The sequence below is a fragment of the Oncorhynchus nerka genome, linkage group LG21, assembly GCF_034236695.1.
Source record: "Oncorhynchus nerka isolate Pitt River linkage group LG21, Oner_Uvic_2.0, whole genome shotgun sequence".
Lineage (NCBI taxonomy): Eukaryota > Metazoa > Chordata > Actinopteri > Salmoniformes > Salmonidae > Oncorhynchus > Oncorhynchus nerka.
This window is the reverse complement of record NC_088416.1, coordinates 18526286-18548629: the sequence shown is the minus strand read 5'-3', so window position 1 is coordinate 18548629 and position 22344 is coordinate 18526286. Positions and strand designations below refer to the sequence as shown.

Here is a 22344-nt window from a genome sequence, read left to right as displayed (position 1 = left end):
TTTCATTTGTGGAACAAGTCTGGGGTTGTGAATACTTCCTGAAGGCACTGGACGTGGCTTATTTCTCGAAGAGATACTTTGGCCGAGGACACGTGGGCTATATTCCCATATCCACTTCATCATACCACTTATTTGGAATGCATGCCCAACCCTATACATTGCTTCATTCTTGGTGGTATGTTAGTGTGGATATTGGAACAAAGGAGTGTTCAGTTCAGACATTTCCCTTATTATTTATAGTTCCATTAACTTTACACTGTGTGCATTTAAGGGCTCTGGTAAACCCACATTGAAAGACTGCCAGGGTTAATCTGGTGTTGACCGAGTTGATGTCCAGCAGACTGGGATTTAAACCAGGTCAGGTGGCAGCTATAACCATCCCATGCCAAGATGTCCAGTGTTCAATCACAAGCCTTCAACATTGTTATGCATATTTGCATAACAATTCCTAAATTATCACTTTGCACATCTGTGATTTTTTTTCTTCTATCTTCCCAATTACCGCTGTCTCACACAGGTAGTCTTCTACTAGGAGTGGAGGGTGTGCTTTGGTACAGTAGTGCAATATACAACTAAATCTTTGTGTAGAGTTTACTATTTATTGTACATTTGTAACCAGAAAGCGTTTGGTAATGCTATAACCACAGTAGTGTTCTGAACAAGTGCTTCACTTCAGATGTACTGAATTCATGGGACTTTCTATAAATAGAGGATGTGTGTGTGCAGATTTGTCTTCAACTATAATTTCTGTGCTGTTGGTCATTTTGCCACGCAAGCTTGTTACATCTTATGAAGCCTAAAATAGACAACTACCTTGTGGATTTCAGCCTAGCGACGATATGCTTCCATGCAATGTGTTTTTATGATGGTTTTCTATTTAACTTTAGCTCTGGAACTGAAATGGTACACAGCACTTTGTATACTCTGATAAATGTTGCAGCAGATGTTCGTGGTTTTTCTGTGAAATTTTAAATGAGTAAATCATTTCAAATCATGAGGCTCGTAGGGAAAATAATCTTTGGGTGGGATACAGCAGGTGAAGCAACGGGTAGCTGGCTGCCGGCAAAGATGGAAATTAAGCTAGTACTCTTCAGACCAAGCTAGTAGTAAATGTTCAACTATTCGGCTAGTCAAAAATGGCATGGCATAGATTTTGAAACCGGCTAGTAAAATCAGGCCTACTAACTCCGTTGACCAGTGCATAAAATTCTTAATCCCTACACCTGCAATAGGGAAAAGGGTGGGGTTGTGACAGTTGGGTCCATTTCCTTCCCTGTACTTAACACACAAGTATAGCTTCTTTAAGGGCACTTAAACTCCAAGGGTGTCTGCCCGAAGCATACAACCATTAGCTAAAAGAAATTGAAGATACAGTTCATTCTGGAAAAGGCTTGATTTTTATTTAATAAAATGCACTTATTTCAATGGGTTAGAATCACTTGATGCTGTAATGCATACATTTTTAGGCTATAAACAGAAGCATTGTGGTCTTGGGGTCGACATACGTGTACACATGACGACATTGTTTCACAACCCTTGAAGGTATTACTGGACCCTGGTACATAGTTAAATTCACTGGACATCAGTTTTGTTAAATCAACAATGATATGCATGCAGTCTTCTGCTTCATCTGCAAAGGAAATGTATTTTGAGTAAAGACATGCATTCAGTAATCTGCTTTCCAAAAACAAAGTGGTTGCGTTGTCAGAGAGGAGATAGTGTATCTTTTCTGCCTAGTTGCGTCACTTTGTCTTCATACAAAACACCAAGCTGAACTGCCTACAGCAGCTCATATCAGTCTCGTTCTGCAACTATTTGTTAATCATTCACCGAACTCACAAACACTTATTGGTCTTAAAATAACATTTTAACCCCCCCCCCCCCCCAAAAGGGCCCACAAGAAGCAAAAGGTACCCCTTTGGAGTTTGTTCATTTTGGTGGTGTGCTTTTCCTCCTAATTCAGCATGATCTGTGGGGATTTAATAGGTACTAGTTCCACCTTGCACACCTTGGTTTCATAAGCCCACCATATTTATTATACTCAAATCCTTTCAAATCTCCACAACTGGCTAGGGGCTGTTTTTTCTCCCTTCTACTTTGCAGGGGCAAACCCCATGCGGTCTGCGTCCCTGTCAAACACGCTGTAGTAGCGTCCAATGAACACATCTCCCAGGATCCACAGTGGTCCAGCCGGAGGAGGGATGTCCATTGCCATGAAGCCTGACAGACAGATTTTTAGACCCATCTGGGACTCCTGCAGCACATAGGGGAGAAGCTTTGAATGATTTGTCACACTTCAACCTCTACAGGTATGTCCACAGAATGAAATAGATACATTTTCTAGACGTAATAAAACGCATCTCTATGCATGCAAACTTTGATTAACCGTTTAATTCATGCTGATTGATGTCAAATTTCACAGACTATTTTCTACTGGCAGGCAGGCCACAGTGAACACTGGTCAGAAGGCGTAATTTACCTTCAGGATATAGTCATCTCCAGTCAAGTTGAACATCTTCCCTCCTAGGTTGAATGCGATGACGGGGAGAGATGGAATCTTCTTACAGTCAATCCAATACTGAGAGGAAGTGAAAGTTAAAAAATAATTGCATGTACTTCACAAATCAAAACTTCTGTCAGTACAATACAAATAAACAACTGAGGTTACAAGAAAATAGAGCCTTGCTAAGCATGATTGAGATCTTTTGTTGACCATTCAGGAGAACTAAAACAAAGGTTGGAACTGACAGAACAACAGGTAGACATTTAACCTACCTCTCCCATCAGTAGAGGCAAGGCTCCGATGGCCTTGTGCAGCGCCCTGACCTCCTCTACAGGCCCGGTGATGAGGGATGTTCCCGTGTCAACAATCGCCTGGCAACCGGCCTTGCACAGCGTCAGCTGGTTGCCCACTTCCACACTGCAGAGCACCAATTAGCTGTGATCACTCAAGACATAACTTCTGTGTGCGATTTTATAAAAATCGGTTGAAGGACATGCATCTGGTGTAATAGAAGCAATTATTGTTCCCATGATTGTCTTTGATTATTTAAATTTACATGAAGATTGCCATTTTTCCATTCACTATAATGGGGACCCTGCTTTCTGGAAACAGCATGCAGTACCCCATCAGCCTTGAACTTCATGGCTTCGACAAGGGGGTAGTTCTCTTGTATGGATATTATTATAGAGCCTCTGTGTAGTTGAGAACCAAGTTGCTTACTTGTTCATCTCGATCTGCCAATAGGCCTTGCGTGTGACGTTGACATAGTGCAGGTCTCCGGTGTAGTACAGTGGGTCCGTGCCTCCCAGCATCAGCTCTCCTCCTACAGCAGCCGATGGATCTCTAAGGAACAGGATATCAAAGGGGTTACAAGTTATTCGTTCATTGGATAAATCTACTAGTGCACTGGAAGAGGGTCTTGATCGTCAATCTAATATCAGATCAGAATATGTATTGCCTCAACCCCATTGAAGCTAGTGGCGACAAGAATAGAAAGTTGTACAAGTTATGAAAATTAATTGAATTAACCTGTGGTTTATGTTCAAAGACTTTACCCATAAAAAGGAAGCCATTTTAAAGATGCAATATGTAACTTTTTGGGTGACCAAACTAAATTCACATAGAAATGTGAGTTATAGATATGTCATTCTCATTGCAAGCAAGTCTAAGCAGTAGATATGTTATGTGCACTATTTCTAGCTTCCATTAAGTTGTTGTTGCATCTTACTTTCAGTTTTGTACACCATCAAACAGCTGAAAATACAATATTTTTGGAAAAATGGAAAATATAGTTCGACAGCAGTTTAGATGGTACAATGATTCTCTACACAATAACATGCTTGTTGTCACAAACTGAAATTAGGTTAACTATTTCACTTCCTTGTTTGAGGAAATATGACAGCAAATTTAGTTAAAGAATTTCAGGGTCAGGAGCTCAAAATATCCCAGTTCAAATACAAGAAACTCCTTTCAGTTGACCTCCACCAACAGTGAACAGGACAAAAGTTTTAAAACAAATCACAGTCACCAAACCACACATTGACCTAGGGCCCTCAGTAAGAATGTATTCAAAAAGGTAAAACCCCTAAAACCAACCAACCTGCTAATATAGAAGGAAAATATGTTCTGAGGCAACAGCTTGGCAGCCATGGCGGTGTCAAACACAGGGGTTATATTTCTGACAGATATGGTAGGGTAGCCCATGCCCAGCACCCCGTCAAAGCGTGCCACTGCAAACGTGATGCCAGGTTGCTTTACGGCCTCACCAAACTGTTGACCAGTGACCTGCATGCCGGCCAACTGAGAAAGGGATGGAATGAAGAACAGGAAGTGTGATGTACAAAGCAGACTATTATTGAATACTAAAACAGTGAGGTTTACAGACAATACACAGTAAGAAATGGTATGCAGACTATGCTCCACATTCAATCACTTAAAATGGACAGCGTTAAAATGTCACAAAAATGCTGTGGATTTGCCCACTTAAATGAGAGGAATGCAAAGGAACAATGGACAACACAGAACAGTCCACTTACAGAGACGGTGTCCCCACTGATGAACCCAGACAAGCTGCCTCTGCCATACTGGATGGAGAACTTGGTGCCATTCTGAACGTAGGTGCTCGACTTCTTGGAGTTATAACGATGGTGGAGCCCTAAGCAGAGGTGCAATATGAAGTTCACACCTTTCTCAGGCTGGATAAATGGCATTCATTTTCATACAAAACAAACACGTCCCTTCATGATGCCTTAAACATATGAATATGACGTCCAATGCCAAAACATGGCTGAGCAAACAAGGTATTTGCAACTTTAGCTTTTGCACCCATCTCATGACTATATGATAGGAGACTCAGCAGGTAGTAAAACCATAATGTTATGAGTGAAGTACATAGCCACAGGAAGTAGTTTGGGGGTGGGGGTGCTGCAGCGACAGGATGCAAAAAAGAAGAAAAAAATCTGCACTGTAGACATCTATATTGTCCGCTAATACAGGACTAGTGAAGGCCCAGTGCACTAGTGTGAACATTTTTTCAACTAAATGTATTTCTATTTCAGTGTTCACAAGCATTTGTAACGAGTCCAATAATTATCTGTACAAAACAGTCAATCTGATCAAATGGCGCTGACGGAGACGGCAGCATAGCGGCTAGCTCTTAGGAAACTTTGAAGTATTTTTTATTTATGTACATTTTTTTTTACATTATTAGCTCAGGAAATGCGTGTCATTACATACAGCTATTGGATATTAGAGCAGCGGTAACTCACCAGAACTACCTGCATTACGACCAGGAATACAACTTCCCTAGATTAGATCCTTTGTTCACTCTCCCCAGAGAAATTTAACTCACTCCACAGGCTGACCCAAAACGTCGCCAGCGGAGGAGAGGCACTCGAGGGGGCCTGCTGGTTCAACTTAGGAGGTGCGCACACCACCCGCCGCTTCCAAGTATATTACTCCCTAATATTTCAGTCTTTGGATAACAAAGTTGAGTTGAGAACAAGGATTTTTGCCCAGAGAGACGGCAGGGCCTGTATCATACTTTGTTTCACCGAAACATGTCTCTCTCGGGATACTCCGTCAGAGTCGGTAAAGCCAGCAGGATTCTTACTACATCGCGCAGACAGGAATAAATATCTCTCCGGGAAGCAGAAGGGCGGAGGGGTGTTAAATGATTAACGACTCATGGTGTAATTCTAGGAACATACAGGAACTCAAGTCCTTTTGTTCACCTGATCTAGAGTACCTCAATTAAATGGAGACCATAATATCTCCTAAGAGAATTATCCTCCGTCATTGCCACGGCTGTTTACATCCCATCCCAAGCTATTACCTCAGTCATCAAATAACTTCTCTGGACTTTATGCAAACCACATATCCTGAAGCTGCATTTATTGTAGCTGGGGATTTTAACCAAGTAAATCTGAGGACTAGGCTGCCGAAGTTCTATCAACATATCGACTGTACTACTCGCGCTGCTAAGACTCTCGACCATTGCTATTCAAACGTCCGGAATTCTTACAAGGCCCTCCCCCGCCCTCTTTTATGCAAATCTGACCACGACTTCATCTTGCTCCTCCCGTCCTATAGGCAGAAACTCAAAACCGGAAGTATTCGTGCGTCGAACTTTCAATGCTGGTCTGACTAATCGGAATCCACGCTTCAGGATTGTTTTGGCTGACGTGTTTTACTCATGTCGGCCACGGATAAGGAGAGCCCTAAGTCCTCGGTAGCGAGCCGCGTCGGTGGCACTGTGTTATCCTCAAAGCGTGCGAAGAATGTGTTTAGCCTGTCCGGAAGCAAGACGTCGATTTCTCGCGATGTGGCTGGTTTTCCTTTTGTAGTCCTTGCCACATATGTCTCGTGTTTGAGCCGTTGAATTGCAACTCCACTTTCTCTCTATACTGACGTTTAGCTTGTTTGATTGCTTTGCGGAGTGAATAACTACACTGTTTATATTCTGCCATATTCCCAGTCACCTTGCCATGGTTAAATGCGGTGGTTTGAGTGCACATACATGCATACATAATGAACAAAAATATAAACGCAACATGTAGTATTGGTCCCATGTTTCATGAGGTGAAATAAAAATATCCCATACTCTCAAAAAACAAATTTAACTCAGATTTTGGGTACCAATTTGTTTACATCCCTGTTCGTGAGTATTTCTCCATTGCCAAGATAATCCATCCACCTGACAGGTGTGGCATATAAAGCTGATTAAACAGTATGATCATTACATATGTGCACCTTGTGCTGGGGACAAAATGTGACTCAAATGTGCAGTTATGTCAAGTTGAGGGAGCGTACAATTGGCATGCAGGCTGCAGGAATTAATGTTAATTTTCTCTACCATAAGCCACCTTCAACATCTTTTTAGAGAATTTGACAGACCGTCCAACCAGCTTCACAACCGCATACCCCGTGTAACCACACCAGCCCAGGACCTCCACATCCAGCTTCTTCACCTGCAGGACCGTCTGAGACCAACCACCATCTGAGAACAGCCACCAGGATTTTCTGATTAAACTATGGGTTTGCACAAAGAATTCCTGCAAATTGTCAGAAACCATCTCAGGGAAGCTCATCTGAATGCTCACGGTAATCACCAGGGCCTTGACCTGACTGCAGTTCAGCATCGTAACCGACTTCAGTGGTCAAATGTTCATTGGCATGCTGGAGAAGTGTGCTCTTCACAGATGAATCCCAGTTCCAACTGTAGCGGGCAGATGGCAGATAGCGTGTATGGCATTGTGTGGGTGAGCGGTTTGCTGATGTCAACATTGTGAACAGAGTGCCCCATGGTGGCGGTGAGGTTATGGTCTGGGCAGGCATAAGCTACGGACAATGAACACAATTGCATTTTATCGATGGCAGTTTGAATACACAGCGATAGCGTGACGAGATCCTGAGGCCCATTGTCGTGCCATTCATCCGCCACCATGTTTCAGCATAATGCATGGCCCCATGTCGAAAGGATCTATACACAATTCCTGGAAGCTGAACATTTCCCAGTTCTTCCATGGCCTGCATAATACATTGAGCACGTTTGGGAAGCTCTGGATCGACGGTGTATAAAAGTGTGTTCCAATTCCCGCCAACATCTTCACACAGCCATTGAAGAGGAGTGGGACATCATGCCACAGGCCACAATCAACAGCCTGGTCAACTCGATTTGAAGGAGATGCTGCATGAGGCAAATTGTGGTAGCACCAAATACTGACTCGTTTTCTGATCCACATCCCTACCTTTAAAGGCATCTGTGACCAACAGACGCATATCTGTATTCCCAGCGATGTGAAATCCATAGATTAGGGACCGATTTGTTCATTTAAATGGACCGATTTCCTTATATGAACTGTAACTCAGTAACATCGTTAATTTTTCCCCCCAGCACCCCTACTTCCTGCGGCTATGGTGAAGTGCAGTGAATGCAATAATAGACTGACTCACAGCATGCGACATCCAGGAAGGAGCAGTGAATGGAGGGCACCCACAGGTTGGAGGAGCCAGTGTCAAACAGCACAGTAAAATCCTGGGGTGGTGTGCCTATGCTGATCACCCCATAGTACTGAGCCTGTAGAGAGATTTGATACAAACAACATTCATATGATAAATACATATGCCTAAGTCTATACTACAGTTCTCTTCTCCTCGCTCCTAGGAAGAGATTCTGAATGTGCAAGCTTTTAATTCAACCATATATTACATGACCTTCAATCTGGCCCATAATTAGAAGATTGGCCATGTTATGAAGGGTTGGAACAAAAGCCTGCACACCCAACTCCTGGAGAACCCTGGCTTTACTTATAATTGCTTTAGTCAGCCTAGAACAAGCTAGAGTTAACCCAGGCCTAGTGACAATATCCACTTACATCCATGAAGTTGGTGAGTCTCTCAACTGGCACTTTCGGGCTCGGAGTGTTTATTGGTACGTTAGCTCCTGCACCACCAATGGTCTTGGCCATGTCCTGGAGTTGTTCAAAACTCCTCCCATTGTCACTCATCAGGCGGCGCATACTGCGCGTTTTGTGGAGGGGAATTCTAAGGGCAAATATGTATGATAAGGAAAATAGAGACCGTTTTTGTCGTAATTTGTTTAACGAATCATGCAGAACTCGTGCGCTCTACTTCCTGTTTTAAACAAGTGTTCTACTGATGGCCCCATTCATTTACGAGCAGCTTGGTTCTTTTTTAATGTACAATCTATGTTAACCTCAATGCAAACTAGATGTCTTGGACATGCCAGCGTTATGGAAACGTTCTGCACGTGTGCACCAAAATCTGAACTACATGTGCCTAAACAAACATGCATGTAATAACAATTGCATAATGTCAGGAAATTAAACTACCCCAGAGATAGCCTATTCTCACAGGATGGCGTAAGAGTAATTATTATTTAGTTATTCAAAAGTTTCCCAAACAGTAGACAAATATTTTACCTTATAATAGCAGAGCTGTGCGCTATCAACAGCGCGATGTTTATATACAATATTTTAAGACACTTCATATTCTGTCTTTGATAGACCAACTGGATGGTAAGTTCTTTCACTTTAAGCACGAATTTTGGACGTCCAACCCGTCTGTCCACAGAAGACCCGAGCACTATCAAATCTACGCACTAAACCAAGTTATATCCGTATGTCTTTCGGTGATTTCCGTACACACTCGGTTTTCTTCACTCGGCCGAACTCTGATTGGAGAGAGCACATACATTAGACGGTCTTATTGGCTAGTAAAGTGTCCATCCTTTTAAATTGGTCTGCAATCGGGGATCCTTTGGACGTCCGGAGTGGACGTTTTTTTTTATATACTGCACAGTTGATTCAAATTATAAAAGCTTGGGGGGGATCCCGGATAGCACCGACCATTCTAAATCAGCCACCATCCTGCGCACTTGACAAGTCGTTGTCTCAGGATCACAAGATACACGGAGAAGGGTCTGATTGCGGTCCGCAATTCAGGGCGTTGCTGCATCTGCAAGAACCCCTCTTAAAGACCGACTGCCTTTAAAAAGGCATCACTTTTCAAACAGGCTATCAGGCATCGATATGAGTCGTAAAAAGTTATTATAGTGTCAAATTTTACTACAAAGTGTAAATATAATAATTTTGGTCATAAAGTCTCGTCTAAAACGGAGTTTCGAACATCCGTTTGTCACAACGGGTACGTCCCTTGAAAGTTTTTCTGAAAAGCAAGGTCTTGAGCTGTGCCTTTAAAGGAGGACAGAGATTCTTCAGCCCTAATAGTGTCTGTAAGTGCGTGTCACAGCCGTGGAGCAGCGCAACTGAAAACCATCTCCCATAGTTTTTAGTCTGCTGCAGGGAGACGAACCTGGAGTAGCGAAGGGTGCGTCTGGAGCAGGATGGCAGATTGAGGTCAGACAGGTACTTGGGTTCAGAGTTGTGGATAGCTTGGTAGGTGTGAACCAGGATTTTGTAGTCCATGCGTGAGCATATGGGGAGCCAGTGGAGGTTGAGCAGCACTGTAATGATGTGCTTGTGGTGGAGCTGTTGGTGAGGACACGTGGAGCAAAGTTTTGGACATATTGTAGCCAGTTCAGGGACTTGGCAGATGTGCCAACCAAAAGGGCATTACAATAGTCCAGACTGGATGAAATAAAGTCCTGGATGAGTTGCTCAGCAGGTTTTTTATTTATTTCACCTTTATTTAACCAGGTAGGCCAGTCGAGAATCAGTTCTCATTTATAACTGCAACCTGGACCGAGGTAAAAACAGTTTCAGGTTGGATATTCCACAGATATATGTCTGTAGTCTTCCTTACGTCCACCAACAGCAGTTAGGGACCGTCAACATAGTGACAAATCAAATTTCAATAGCTATTTAACCATTACTCCTAAAACGTTCAAAACTGGTTCCAGCTAACCTGATGGTAACCCAGCTAACCCGATGTCTATTTACATCTTGCACTATTTTAAATTATTTATTTACATTTTTGAATTTCAATAGCTCATTGGTCATTTGACCAACTGGACTCAAACAAGGTTCAGAATGTTCACTGACTACCCTTCTATATTGCACACCCTTTAGTTTTTCCATTTTCATCTCACAAGATCTTACATGAATTTGTCTAAATTTAACATTTCAATAGCTCCTTGGTCATGTGACCTACCAACCTCAAACAAGGTTCAGAATGTCAACTGACTATACCTTCATATTGCACGCTCTGATGTTTGTCTACTTTCATATCATGCTATTAGACTTAAATCTGTAAGTGTTGCAGGCCTCCATTTCACATGGGTGTTAAAAACATGTTTTGAAGTTAACAAATGTTCCAGCCTCGCAATAACCATCTTTCACATGGACACTGAAAAGATCTGCAAATGGCTGTATGTGGTATGGATCAAGGACAGGAGAGGTGTTCGAAGCAGAGATGCTTTCATGAAAACAATGTTCCACATGCTCTTTTTAATCACAGTAATAGGCAGTGATTTGTCAGTCAGAGTGAGCTTGATAAGGTGAAAGAATTATTTTCATAGCATCACTTTCATACACTGTACATTAAGACAAATCCTTCTACGTTGAGAATTAGAACACAGTTTACATAACCTGATAATGACCTGATATTTGAGTGCATTCACAACAAGCCACCTGCAGACAACTTACAAAATGCAATAGTGCATTTGAGGGTTCGTTTTTCTGATGAAAAGAGTTATTTGATGCATGGCCTACTATTTCTAACTGAAAAAGTAAATTCCTACGTCTTTTGTGAGTAAAATCCTTTTTCCAAAATTGATTTAGGTACATTTTTGTGAAGAGGTATGAGGGTTGTGATATGGGTCATTTAATAGTAAAATCATTTAAGGGATCAATACATTTCTATATTGCTTCCCCAGTGCACAGTCTAGCAGTCTGACTAAAGTGCCAGAGGTATGAGGAGAGACATCCTCCTTTGTATTTATGGGAACAAATATTTCCTAGCACTTTGGATCCTATTCTTGGACAGTTTGAAGACACAATGCATCAATACAAAAAAATACATTACTGACCATGAGTAACCTCAACCTTGTGGGTCTGTGGATGTTTGGGCCAATAAAGTGCCAACTCAATTCTACCAGTGACGAGTCTTTCATGCCCCTATGAACGGGGACACATGGCAATAGTTTTTTACTGGAGTACACTAAACCCTAATTGGGGCTCTTTTCTTGACACATAGTAGCAGTTTACTAGATAAGAAGTCAAGAAGATCGAAAAGTAGATTGTTGTAAGGGTGTATTACGTCCTGTGCTGACCACATTGTCATATCCATTCCGGATTCTGAGTGGTAAAATCATAGCTGAAAAATGCCTCTATGTCTGTGTATACATTTTCCCCCAAGTCAGAACTGCCAAAGTTGCAATCTTGCTGCAGAGTTCTGTCATGCTATCCAGGTCTGTGCCCAAACAGTTTGAGCTTCTCCTTTTAAAAATCCACCTTTCCAGAAATAAGTCTCTCACTGTTGCCGCTTGTTACAGACATTTACATTTACATTTAAGTCATTTAGCAGACGCTCTTATCCAGAGCGACTTACAGACCCCAGCTGTACCCTGGACCCCATATGTGAATTAATTGCCCCCCATTTATCTTCAGAGTTTGTACTGTTAGGTGACCTAAACTGGGATATGGTTAACACTCCGGCCGTCCAACAATCTAAGCTAGATGCCCTTAATCTCACCCAAATTATCATGGAACCTACCAGGTACAACCCCAAATCCGTAAACACGGCACCCTCATAGATATCATCCTGACCAACCTGTCCTCTAAATACACCTCTGCTGTCTTCAACCAGGATCTCAGCGATCACTGCCTCTGCCTGCGCCCGTAATGGGTCCGCGGTCAAACGACCACCCCTCATCACAGTCAAACGCTCCCTAAAACTCTTCAGCGAGTAGGCCTTTCTAATCGACCTGGCCTGGGTATCCTGGAAAGATATTGACCTCATTCCGTCAGTAGAGGATGCCTGGTTATTCTTTAAGTGCTTCCTCACCATCTTAAATAAGCATGCCCCATTCAAAAAATGTAGAACTAAGAACAGATATAGCCCTTGGTTCACCCCAGACCTGACTGCCTTTGACCAGTACAAAAACATCCTGTGACTTACTGCATTAGCATCGAATAGCCCCCCAGATATGCAACTTTTCAGGGAAACTAGGAACTTATTGGCAGACTCAACAGCCTTGGTTTCTCAAATGACTGCCTCGCCTGGTTCACCAACTATTTCTCATATAGAGTTCAGAGTGTCAAATTGGAGGGCCTGTTGTCCGGACCTCTGGCAGTCTCTATGGGGGTGTCACAGGGTTCAATTCTCGGGTCGACTCTTTTCTCTGTATACATCAATAATGTTGCTCTTGCAGCTGGTGATTCTCTGATCCACCTCTACGCAGACTAAATTATTCTGTATACTTCTGGCCCTTCTTTGGACACTGTATTAACTAACCATACAACTCTCCTTCCGTGGCCTCCAACTGCTCTTAAGTGCAAGTAAAACTAAATGCATGCTCTTCAACCGATCGCTGCCCACAACTGCCCGCCCGCCTAGCATCACTACTCTGGACGGTTCTGACTTAGAATATGTGGACAATATGTACACAGAATGGTGTCGTCTGCGTAGAGATGGATCAGAGAATCACCAGCAGCAAGAGCGACGTCATTGATAAATACAGAGAAAGGAGTCGGCCCGAGAATTGAACCCTGTGGCACACCCATAGAGACTGCCAGAGGTCCGGACAACAGGCCCTTCGATTTGACACGCTGAACTATATCTGAAAAGTAGTTGGTGAAGCAGGCAAGGCAGTCATTTGATAAGAATGCGGTGATTGACAGAGTGGCCACAGTACTGTCGAAAGCCACAGTACTGTCCTATATCGATGGCGGTTATGATATCGTTTAGGACCTTGAGCGTGGCTGAGGTGCACCCATGACCAGCTCATAAACCAGATTGCATAGTGGAGAAGGTACGGTGGGATTCGAAATGGTCGGTGATCTGTTTATTAACTTGGTTGTGATAGCATAGGTCGTAACCAGGGTAACATGGGGGAGCAATTGTGGTGATTGCTCTCTATAGGCTCTATGCATTATTCCGCCTCCAACGTTCTAATTGACTTCCTACCGGGTTGATGACTTCCGGAACGATTTCTGCTATTGTTTTTATTATTAGCTCACTAGCTACTAACTGTTGTCAATGCATTTTTTTACTGAAATAGTTCCCAATGACTACGTTTAAATTACAGCCCCGTGAAGGAGGTGCTAATGAACATTGTCCAGTGCCTCTGAGTTCAGTTTCTTCCAAATGTAATGGTTTTGTGAGCTTCCATAGTTTCCCGGTCGATGTAGAGTTCAGAAAAAGGTGGCTGGTGGCAGTACGTCGTGACAACTTTACTGTCACCAAACACACAAAGGTGTGTAGTACACATTTCGTTGAGAGTTACTTTGTTGTGGGGAAAATTGGGGGGCGACAATACCTAAAAATAGGTGTTGTTCCTACAGACTTGGTTCTTAGTCCACTTCCCAGGTTAAATAACGGAACATTTAAAACAAATTCACTGCTGTGATGATAGCTGCTGTGAATTACAGTATGAATTGCAGTAACAAGAAAAACAGGGTACAATAGCAGCTAGGTCACGTCTAGTGCTACTTAATGCTTAGAGAAGATGGGCAATAATAGTAATGAGCTTTTTTGGTTTTCACTCTGGGTCTGTCTTTAGATTTACAAGCTACACCCACCTGATGGCCTTCTGGCAATTGATTGAGCAGGCAGCAGAGACCAAGTTTATAAGAGTCACAAGCAAGTGTTACTCGAAGAAGAGGGACAACTTCATGAAATACTTAAGAGAGTATTATTTGATCTTACTGTAATTGTTAAACATCATTTACTTTTTGTTATTGTTTCAATATACTTTGTGTTGTAGTCACGACAGCAAACTTTACTAGGCATGTTGTCAACCAGCACGACTAAGGTAAGTGACAACTGGTTTCCGTTTCCTGTGTAACATCAATATTGCTACAGTTATGGACCGAATATAAGGACTATATTGTACTAAAATGGTTCTTTTACGTTCAGACACTGCCATTGTAACCAATGTGAAATGGCTAGCTAGTTAGCGGAGTGCGCGCTAATAGCATTTTAATTGGTGACATCACTCGCTCTGAGACCTTGAAGTAGTTGTTCCCCTTGCCATGCAAGGGCGGAAGCTTTCGTGGAACGATGGGTAACGATGCTTCGTGGGAGGCAGTTGTTGATGTGTGCAGAGGGTCCCTGGTTCGAGCCCAGGTAGGGGTGAGGAGAGGGACGGAAGCTATACTGTTACACCATCAATCAATGGGTTCTTCTTCTTTATGACTCATCTGTCACTGGGTCTGAATCAGAAGGATTTGGCCCATCGGTTCAAAATCGACAGTGAGTCGGATTATCATCTCTTGGGCCAACTTCCTCTACTGTCTGCTTGGATAAGCACGGATATGGATCCCCAAGGAAACCATCAAAACCCACCTGCCACCTGAGTTCAAGGACTATCCAGACACCCGGGTAGTGATCGACTACACTGAACTCCGCTGCCAGACACCATCTTCACTACTACTGCAGATTGAGATGTTTTCTTCCTACAAGTCACACTGTACCTTTAAGGGCATGTTGGGAACGTCACCACATGGAGCTGTCACTTTTGTGTAATCGTTGTATGCTGGACCTGTGAGTGACAAGGAGATCTTCAAGCAGTCTAGAATGATTTCCATACTCAACCCTGACATGGCCATTATGGTGGATAAGGGCTTTCTCGTAGATGACATTGTTCCCTGCAAGGTCTGCCGTCCAGCCTTTCTGTCAAGACGCACACAGATGCCAGCGCAATAACATCGACAGTGAGACAGACCTGCCCAGCAGCTCCGACTTTGTTTACAAAAAGACTACACAAGAAATACTGCACAAAACACCTTAGATAGATGTAAAATTACACAACTAAAACATCCTCTGCAAAAACGTCTTAATGAATTAATTACAGATTTCTTGAGTTTGTATCAATTCGGGTGATTTTGAGGAAGTGAAAAAGGCTTCCACTTCTACAGTGACTCATGAGGGACAAGTATCATTAACCAAACATGGGAATGATCAGGAGACTTGGTCCGTGTGCTTTTGGATAATTCCTTTTATCTCGGCAAGGCCAAAAAGAGGAAACTAATAGTTTTAGAATTTTTCTAGTTAAAAACCAAAACGAAAACCAGGTGTCAACTCGTTATCTTGTTTATGGTGTCCAAATTGGGAATAGACTAACAGAAAACAAATAAAAACAACATTTATCAAATGTGTTTTGTTTTGATCATACCTGGAAATACACACCCCTAATAATATTCATGGATGGTGTATGTTTACAGTCTGGGTTGAGCTGCAGTGTCATTAGCACAGAGAAAGTTGTGTGACAGCCAGGTAGATAAAAATAGTAATGTTAGCTAAGATGTTTAACTTATCATGAAGTTGGCATGCCAATAGAAGGAACTCAACAACAACTGAAAAAAGTTGGCTAGCACCAACTGGCTGGCTAGCGTTAGCCGGCAAATGTTACTGCTGACTAGCTAGCAAGCTGGCTAACTGACTGTCTAGCAGGTTGGCTAGCTAGTCATGCTAGCTAGTGGAAGTAAGTTAGTCCCTCATGCTAGCTATTAGTAGCTAGCTAGTGGAATTAAGTTAGTCCCTCAACTTGCTACACGATTAAGCTGCCCGGCCAGAGGTACCTGCTGCAGAAAGCTGAAATTTCTACATTACATTCTGTAGCTAACTTATCTAGATCTTCTGTCTGGCTGGTGCTTACTTACTGAGTAGACTAATAATGCACTGCAGATACTGTAAATGGTTACCTAACTGTCCCTTTGCATATATATTTTACACATTCAATTCAACAATATCCAATCAGGCAGTACATGGAGGGACCTGATCAGTGATCCTAGATCAGCAATGCTACCCTGAGACACTGTGAATAGACTTAGATCTTCAAATCAAAATCAAATCCAATTTATTTATATAGCCGTTTGTACATCAGCTGATATCTCAAAGTGCTGTACAGAATCCCAGCCTAAAACCCCAAAAAGCAAGCAATGCAGGTGTTGAAGCACGTTGGCTAGGAAAAACTCCCTAGAAAGGCCAAAACCTAGGAAGAAACCTAGAGAGGAACCAGGCTATGAGGGGTGGCCAGTCCTCTTCTGGCTTTGCCGGGTGGAGATTATAAACAGAACATGGCCAAGATGTTCAAATGTTCATAAATGACCAGCATGGTCAAATAATAGGTCTGGGACAGGTAGCACGTCCGGTGAACATGTAAAGATTCCATAGCCGCAGGCAGAACAGTTGAAACTGGAGCAGCAACACGGCCAGGTGGACTGGGGACAGCAAGGAGTCATCATGCCAGGTAGTCCTGAGGCATGGTCCTAGGGCTCAGGTCCTCCGAGAGAGAGAAAGAACGAGAGAAAGAGAGAATTAGAGAGAGCATGCTTAACTTCACACAGGACACCGGATAAGACAGGAGAAGTACTCCAGATATAACAAACTGACCCTAGCCCCCTGACACATAAACTACTGCAGCATAAATACTGGAGGCTGAGACAGGAGGGGTCAGGAGACATTGTGGCCCCATCCGATGATATCCCCGGACAGGGCCAAACAGGAAGGATATAACCCCACACCACTAGAGGGATATCTTCAACCACCAACTTACCATCCTGAGACATGCCGACTATAGCCCACAAAGATCTCCGCCATGGCACAACCCAAGGGGGGGCGCCAACCCAGACAGGAAGATCACATCAGTGACTCAACCCAGTCAAGTGACGCACCCCTCCTAGGGACGGCATGAAAGAGCACCAGTAAGCCAGTGACTCAGCCCCTGTAATAGTGTTAGAGGCAGAGAATCCCAGTGGAAAGAGGGGAACTGGCCAGGCAGAGACAGCAAGGGCGGTTCGTTGCTCCAGAGCCTTTCCGTTCACCTTCACACTCCTGGGCCAGACTACACTCAATCATATGACCCACTGAGATGAGTCTTCAGTAAAGACTTAAAGGTTGAGACCGAGTTTGCGTCTCTCACATGGGTAGGCAGACCATTCCATAAAAATTGAGCTCTATAGGAGAAAGCCCTGCCTCCAGCAGTTTGCTTACAAATTCTAGGGACAATTAGGAGGCCTGCATCTTGTGACCGTAGCGTACATGTAGGTATGTACGGCAGGACCAAATCAGAGAGATAGGTAGGAGCAAGCCCATGTAATGCTTTGTAGGTTAGCAGTAAAACCTTGAAATCAGCCCTTGCCTTGACAGGAAGCCAGTGTAGGGAGGCTAGCACTGGAGTAATATGATCAAATATTTTGGTTCTAGTCAGGATTCTAGCAGTCGTATTTAGCACTAACTGAAGTTTATTTAGTGCTTTCTGCGGGTAGCCGGAAAGTAGAGCATTGCAGTAGTCTAACCTAGAAGTAACAAAAGCATGTATACGTTTTTCTGCATCATTTTTGGACAGAAAGTTTCTGATTTTTGCAATGTTACGTAGATGGAAAAAAGCTCTCCTTGAAACAGTCTTGATATGTTCGTCAAAAGAGAGATCAGGGTCCAGAGTAACGCCGAGGTCATTCACAGTTTTATTTGAGATGACTGTACAACCATTAAGAGTAATTGTCAGATTCAACAGAAGATCTCTTTGTTTCTTGGGTCCTAGAACAAGCATCTCTGTTTTGTCCGAGTTTAAAAGTAGAAAGTTTGCAGCCATCCACTTCCTTATGTCTGAAACACAGGCTTCTAGCAAGGGCAATTTTGGGGCTTCACCATGTTTCATTGAAATGTACAGCTGTGTGTCATCTGCATAGCAGTGAAAGTTAACATTATGTTTTTGACATCCCCAAGAGGTAAAATATATAGTGAAAACAATAGTGGTCCTAAAACGGAACCTTGAGGAACACCAAAATTTACAGTTGATTTGTCAGGGGACAAACCATTCACAGAGACAAACTGATCTTCCTTGAATTGTATATGTGTAAGTAACTGGGGGTGGGGAGAGGAGTGTACTGCAGATGTTTGTGGTGGCTTGCTGGTCATTTGTTAGTAGGCTGTAGCCTCAGGCCTTTGCCTCTTAAATATTTAACATATATCTGTTGCAGTAATTCTGAAAAACATTTTTATTTTATAGCAGAGTGAACAAATGGGAACATTTGTGCAATCAAAAGGGAATATTCAGACCACACCTTCAACTGTATATGTGAGTGACAGACTGGGCTCAAAGTAATATCATGAAATCAAATATTGTCTTAGCTTGTAACTTATAAAATATTCAATTTGATTTGGGATCACATAAAATGTAGAAATGAAAATCAGCCATTCCAACTAAAAGTCATTTACAACATTAACCATGTCTACACTGTATTTCTGATCAATTTGATGTTATTTTAATGGGCAAAAAAATGTTTTTCTTTCAAAAACAAGGACATTTCTAAGTGACCCCAAACTTTTGAACGGTAGTGTATATCGCCCTACCATTTCCAAAAGGGAATGTTGTGAAAATGGTTGGATATCCTTTTCATTGGTTGGTTGTTGTGTTATCATTAAAACAGCGCCCACTTTCAGTGTGAAACTAAAGCCTTAACCCACATTATAGCTAAACGTATTTGTCATCGCTCATAGTTAGATGTGTCTTGTATTTCTGAGTCTTGGATCTTCCTCACACAGTAGACTTGATATCAGGGGGAAGTACAACATTTCAAAACAAAGCTCTCACTGTAGATTTGCCATGTAAAAAGACAAGCGAGAGTTTGCAGTGATTTGATGTAGTGGTTTCCCATCATTCTGCCCCTAGCCTCCTATAGCCCCCAGGAAGTCATTCTTGGTGAAGTCGTCCACTGCCATCGGGTCCTATGACCTCCCATCCTTACAGGTGAATTCAGACAGCCAAGAGGAAAATGCATCAACGGTAAGGATGATGCCAGAAGGAAAATGGCCAATTTTTCAAATCCTTCTTTGACAGTGTTAAAGATTTTTGCATTGCATTTGATAGAATTATAGGGACAATGGAAGCCCATGGAATAGCCAGACACCAGGGTCTGCCAGGTCAAGGAGCCGGTCCCCCTTTCGGCCAAACTTTGTGACTGCTGGTGACCTACGGCCTCAGATGTCAGAGCCCCAGGTGAGTAGAAGCCAAGTGAGTTCAAATGCAGGACAGCACTAACCTCTTCCCCATACTCAATTGCTATGACAGCACTAAAAATGTATGATTTAAAGACATGAAGAAATGCACCTTATACTGTCGTATGGAGGAGACCTGGGTTTCAAAACTCTGGTTAGTCACAATAGCTACATTATCATTTAATTAATCCTAATGGGCTGTAACAGTAAGTACTTATTATTTATATTATAATAATAATACTAATTTGGGAAGGTGCTTGTATTTGTCTTGATACACAAAAGTGTGTAATGAAAATGTATTTATTATTTTTGGCATATCCCAACTTCCCCTGAGACACACCCGCAGGGAGTAGAGTCACCATTGTACAGCTCGCCTGGAGCAATTAGGGTTAAGTGCCTTGCTCAAGGGCACGGTGGCAGATTTTTTTTTTTTTGTTTTACCTTGTCATCTCAGGTATTCAAACCAGCAACCTTTCCATTACTGGCCCAAAGCTCTATGACACCACAACAGTCTATATACCGTTTAACTGCACATAATCGTGACTTTGTGATTTGTGTCTCAGGTAAGTCTAACAGGAAGAAGTCAATCTGTGTACCAAATCTAGACTCAGCCAGCATTACCCCAGTATATGTCCCACTCAGAGCCCCTGGACAAGAGACAGAACCCAGGCTTCCCAGGCCTCTCCTGAAGCTACTGCAATGTGATGGATACCCAGGTGAGTCAACAACACTCTCTTCTCGTGTTTCATTACATCTCGGTTCTTCTAAGCAGTTTTCCTGTCAGAACCAGCGTAGAAGATGCTGCTGTGCAGAGGCCAGGGCCTCTTCCTCTTTTTCCCCTCTCATTCTTCCCTTTCTAGTCTGGCTCACTTTGTTTTGCAGTTAATGTTCCAATTTGATTGATGAACTGTTTTGACAGACCTCCAATCAGACTGGCTCCCTAACAGACTATCAGAGCCCCCGTTTGAACCCCCGTCCTGTTCGCCGCCCTCCAGTTCCTCCCAAGAACTATGGCACTCTTCTGAGGCCCTCTCCATCTGCAGGTGGGGACTATGACAATGTTGATAGATCTAAACTTGGAATGACTGAGAAGGTAAACCAAGAGAACCACTGAATAAGCCAGAATATAGTGTATACAGTAAGATCGCTTGAATAAAACAAATCAACCCACTATTCGCTGTGGTTTAACACAGGCCTTCGACGGGTTTAGCAAAAAATAAGCCTTCCCCTCCTCCTCTCCCATGGCCTGTGAGACCCCCTCGGTCCCCCATGATGTCCCGCTCCTCTTCAGCCTCTTCAGAGTATGAGAGGACGCTACCAGAAATGCACCTACTACAGCCTCAGGTGAGAGAGAGTACTTCATATTCATTGCAAAGAAGAAAAGACATCAATGTTCACTGTTTTATCAGTGTAACTTTACTTTCTGTCAATCAGATATCTTTGCTTTCTTTGTATTGGTATAGGATTCCATAGAACGAAAGCACAGCCAGTCCCCTCGCCCTGTTCGACCACCAGCTCTACCCAAATCTGAACCCCTGTCCTTGTATGGGTGCTATGACGTTAATAGATCCCAGAGTCCAACGGTAAGCATCACTCAAGTTACTTTTTAGGCCCTCATATCAATTCACAACTAACATCGCTTCTGGGATCGTACATGTTCAATAGCCCTCAAACACAGACAATGAGAGGTTGCCTCACCCCTCACGGCCCCCACCATGGTCGGGAGGGCCCCCCTCCCACACCCGGTCTCATTCCCCCTCAGGGATTGGCCACACAACTCCAACCCCTGCTGCAGGAGAAAGCCGTACATGCCCCTGTCTCCAACTGGTGCTGACAGAAGCACAAACGCAGCTCACACATGGTGCCATTCAAAGGATATAGTACACCATTTATTTATTGTGATATGCTTTCATCTGAGGTGAAACAGATACTGCATGTGTGTGACAAAGACAGGGAAGTGTTCACAGTGAAATATAACTACCTCTATTTATGTTCCTTCCTTCCTGAAACTCAAAAAGTCCCCTTATGTTTATTAAATGTACTTGTGTCTTGTTGATTTGTTGTTCACGTGTGAAAATGTGTTCTTGGGACACTTCACATGTGTAAGTGAAATTTCACGTGAAATCATTTGCAAACATGTTTTTGGAACATTTCACACCATGTTTTCACTATACTTAACTATACTTCACCATGATTTTATTGAGACCTCGATAATCAATGCACGGGCGCAAACCTCCCTTCTTCTTTACAAAAAATAAACTCGAAGAGACGGGAGAAATGGAGGGCTGAATGTACCCCTGATGCAGGGATTCAGAGACATATGTCTCCATAGCCACCGTCTCCGCTTGCGACAGGGGACTTTCCACTGTAGTAGCACCAACGGAAACCCCTAAACACCTACCTGAACACTCTCGCAACCACCCCGTGAGAGCCCTCTGTGGCCACGAAACAGTAGGGTTATGACAAGCTAACCAGGGTAGGCCCAACACCACAGAATACGCAGGAGAATCAATAATAAAAAGACAAATATTTTCCCTGCGACCCCCCCTGCCTTACCATACTCAAAGGAGCGGTGGCCTCCCTGATAAACCCTGACCCTAATGGTCGACTATCTAAGGCATGAACGGGGAAAGGCATATTTACAGGAACAGGTCCTATTCTCAGTGCCTAAGCCAAAACCAGGCTTCACATGAGGT

The 22344-nt window shown here is 43.0% G+C and overlaps 1 protein-coding gene and 1 long non-coding RNA gene across 2 annotated transcripts; one reads left to right on the top strand and one right to left on the bottom strand.

Moving 5' to 3' along the window:
* Positions 1–1378: 1378 nt before the first annotated feature.
* Positions 1379–9148, bottom strand: LOC115104015 (cathepsin D-like). The gene is made up of 9 exons (XM_029625149.2): positions 8947–9148; positions 8380–8548; positions 7958–8081; positions 4540–4658; positions 4104–4303; positions 3224–3346; positions 2776–2920; positions 2480–2578; positions 1379–2254 (listed from the first exon to the last, which is right to left on the bottom strand). The coding sequence occupies exons 1-9, from the start codon at positions 9012–9014 to the stop codon at positions 2093–2095; spliced, it is 1209 nt and encodes a 402-aa protein (XP_029481009.1). The 5' UTR covers positions 9015–9148; the 3' UTR covers positions 1379–2092.
* Positions 9149–20538: 11390 nt separating this feature from the next.
* On the top strand, positions 20539–21241 carry LOC115103586 (uncharacterized). Its single transcript, XR_003859613.2, has 3 exons — positions 20539–20691; positions 20842–20992; positions 21112–21241. It is a non-coding gene; the product is annotated as an uncharacterized LOC115103586 (long non-coding RNA).
* Positions 21242–22344: the final 1103 nt, after the last annotated feature.

What these genes read in the sequence shown, in the direction of transcription:
- LOC115104015 (XM_029625149.2), bottom strand. Translation starts at nt 9,014, where the DNA reads ATGAAGTGTCTTAAAATATTGTATATAAACATCGCGCTGTTGATAGCG. An exon ending in GACTCACCAACTTCATGGAT is followed by an intron (nt 8,082 to 8,379) that starts GTAAGTGGATAT and finishes ATCTCTCTACAG; the next exon opens with GCTCAGTACTATGGGGTGAT. An exon ending in GAGATGACTATATCCTGAAG is followed by an intron (nt 2,255 to 2,479) that starts GTAAATTACGCC and finishes TATGTGCTGCAG; the next exon opens with GAGTCCCAGATGGGTCTAAA.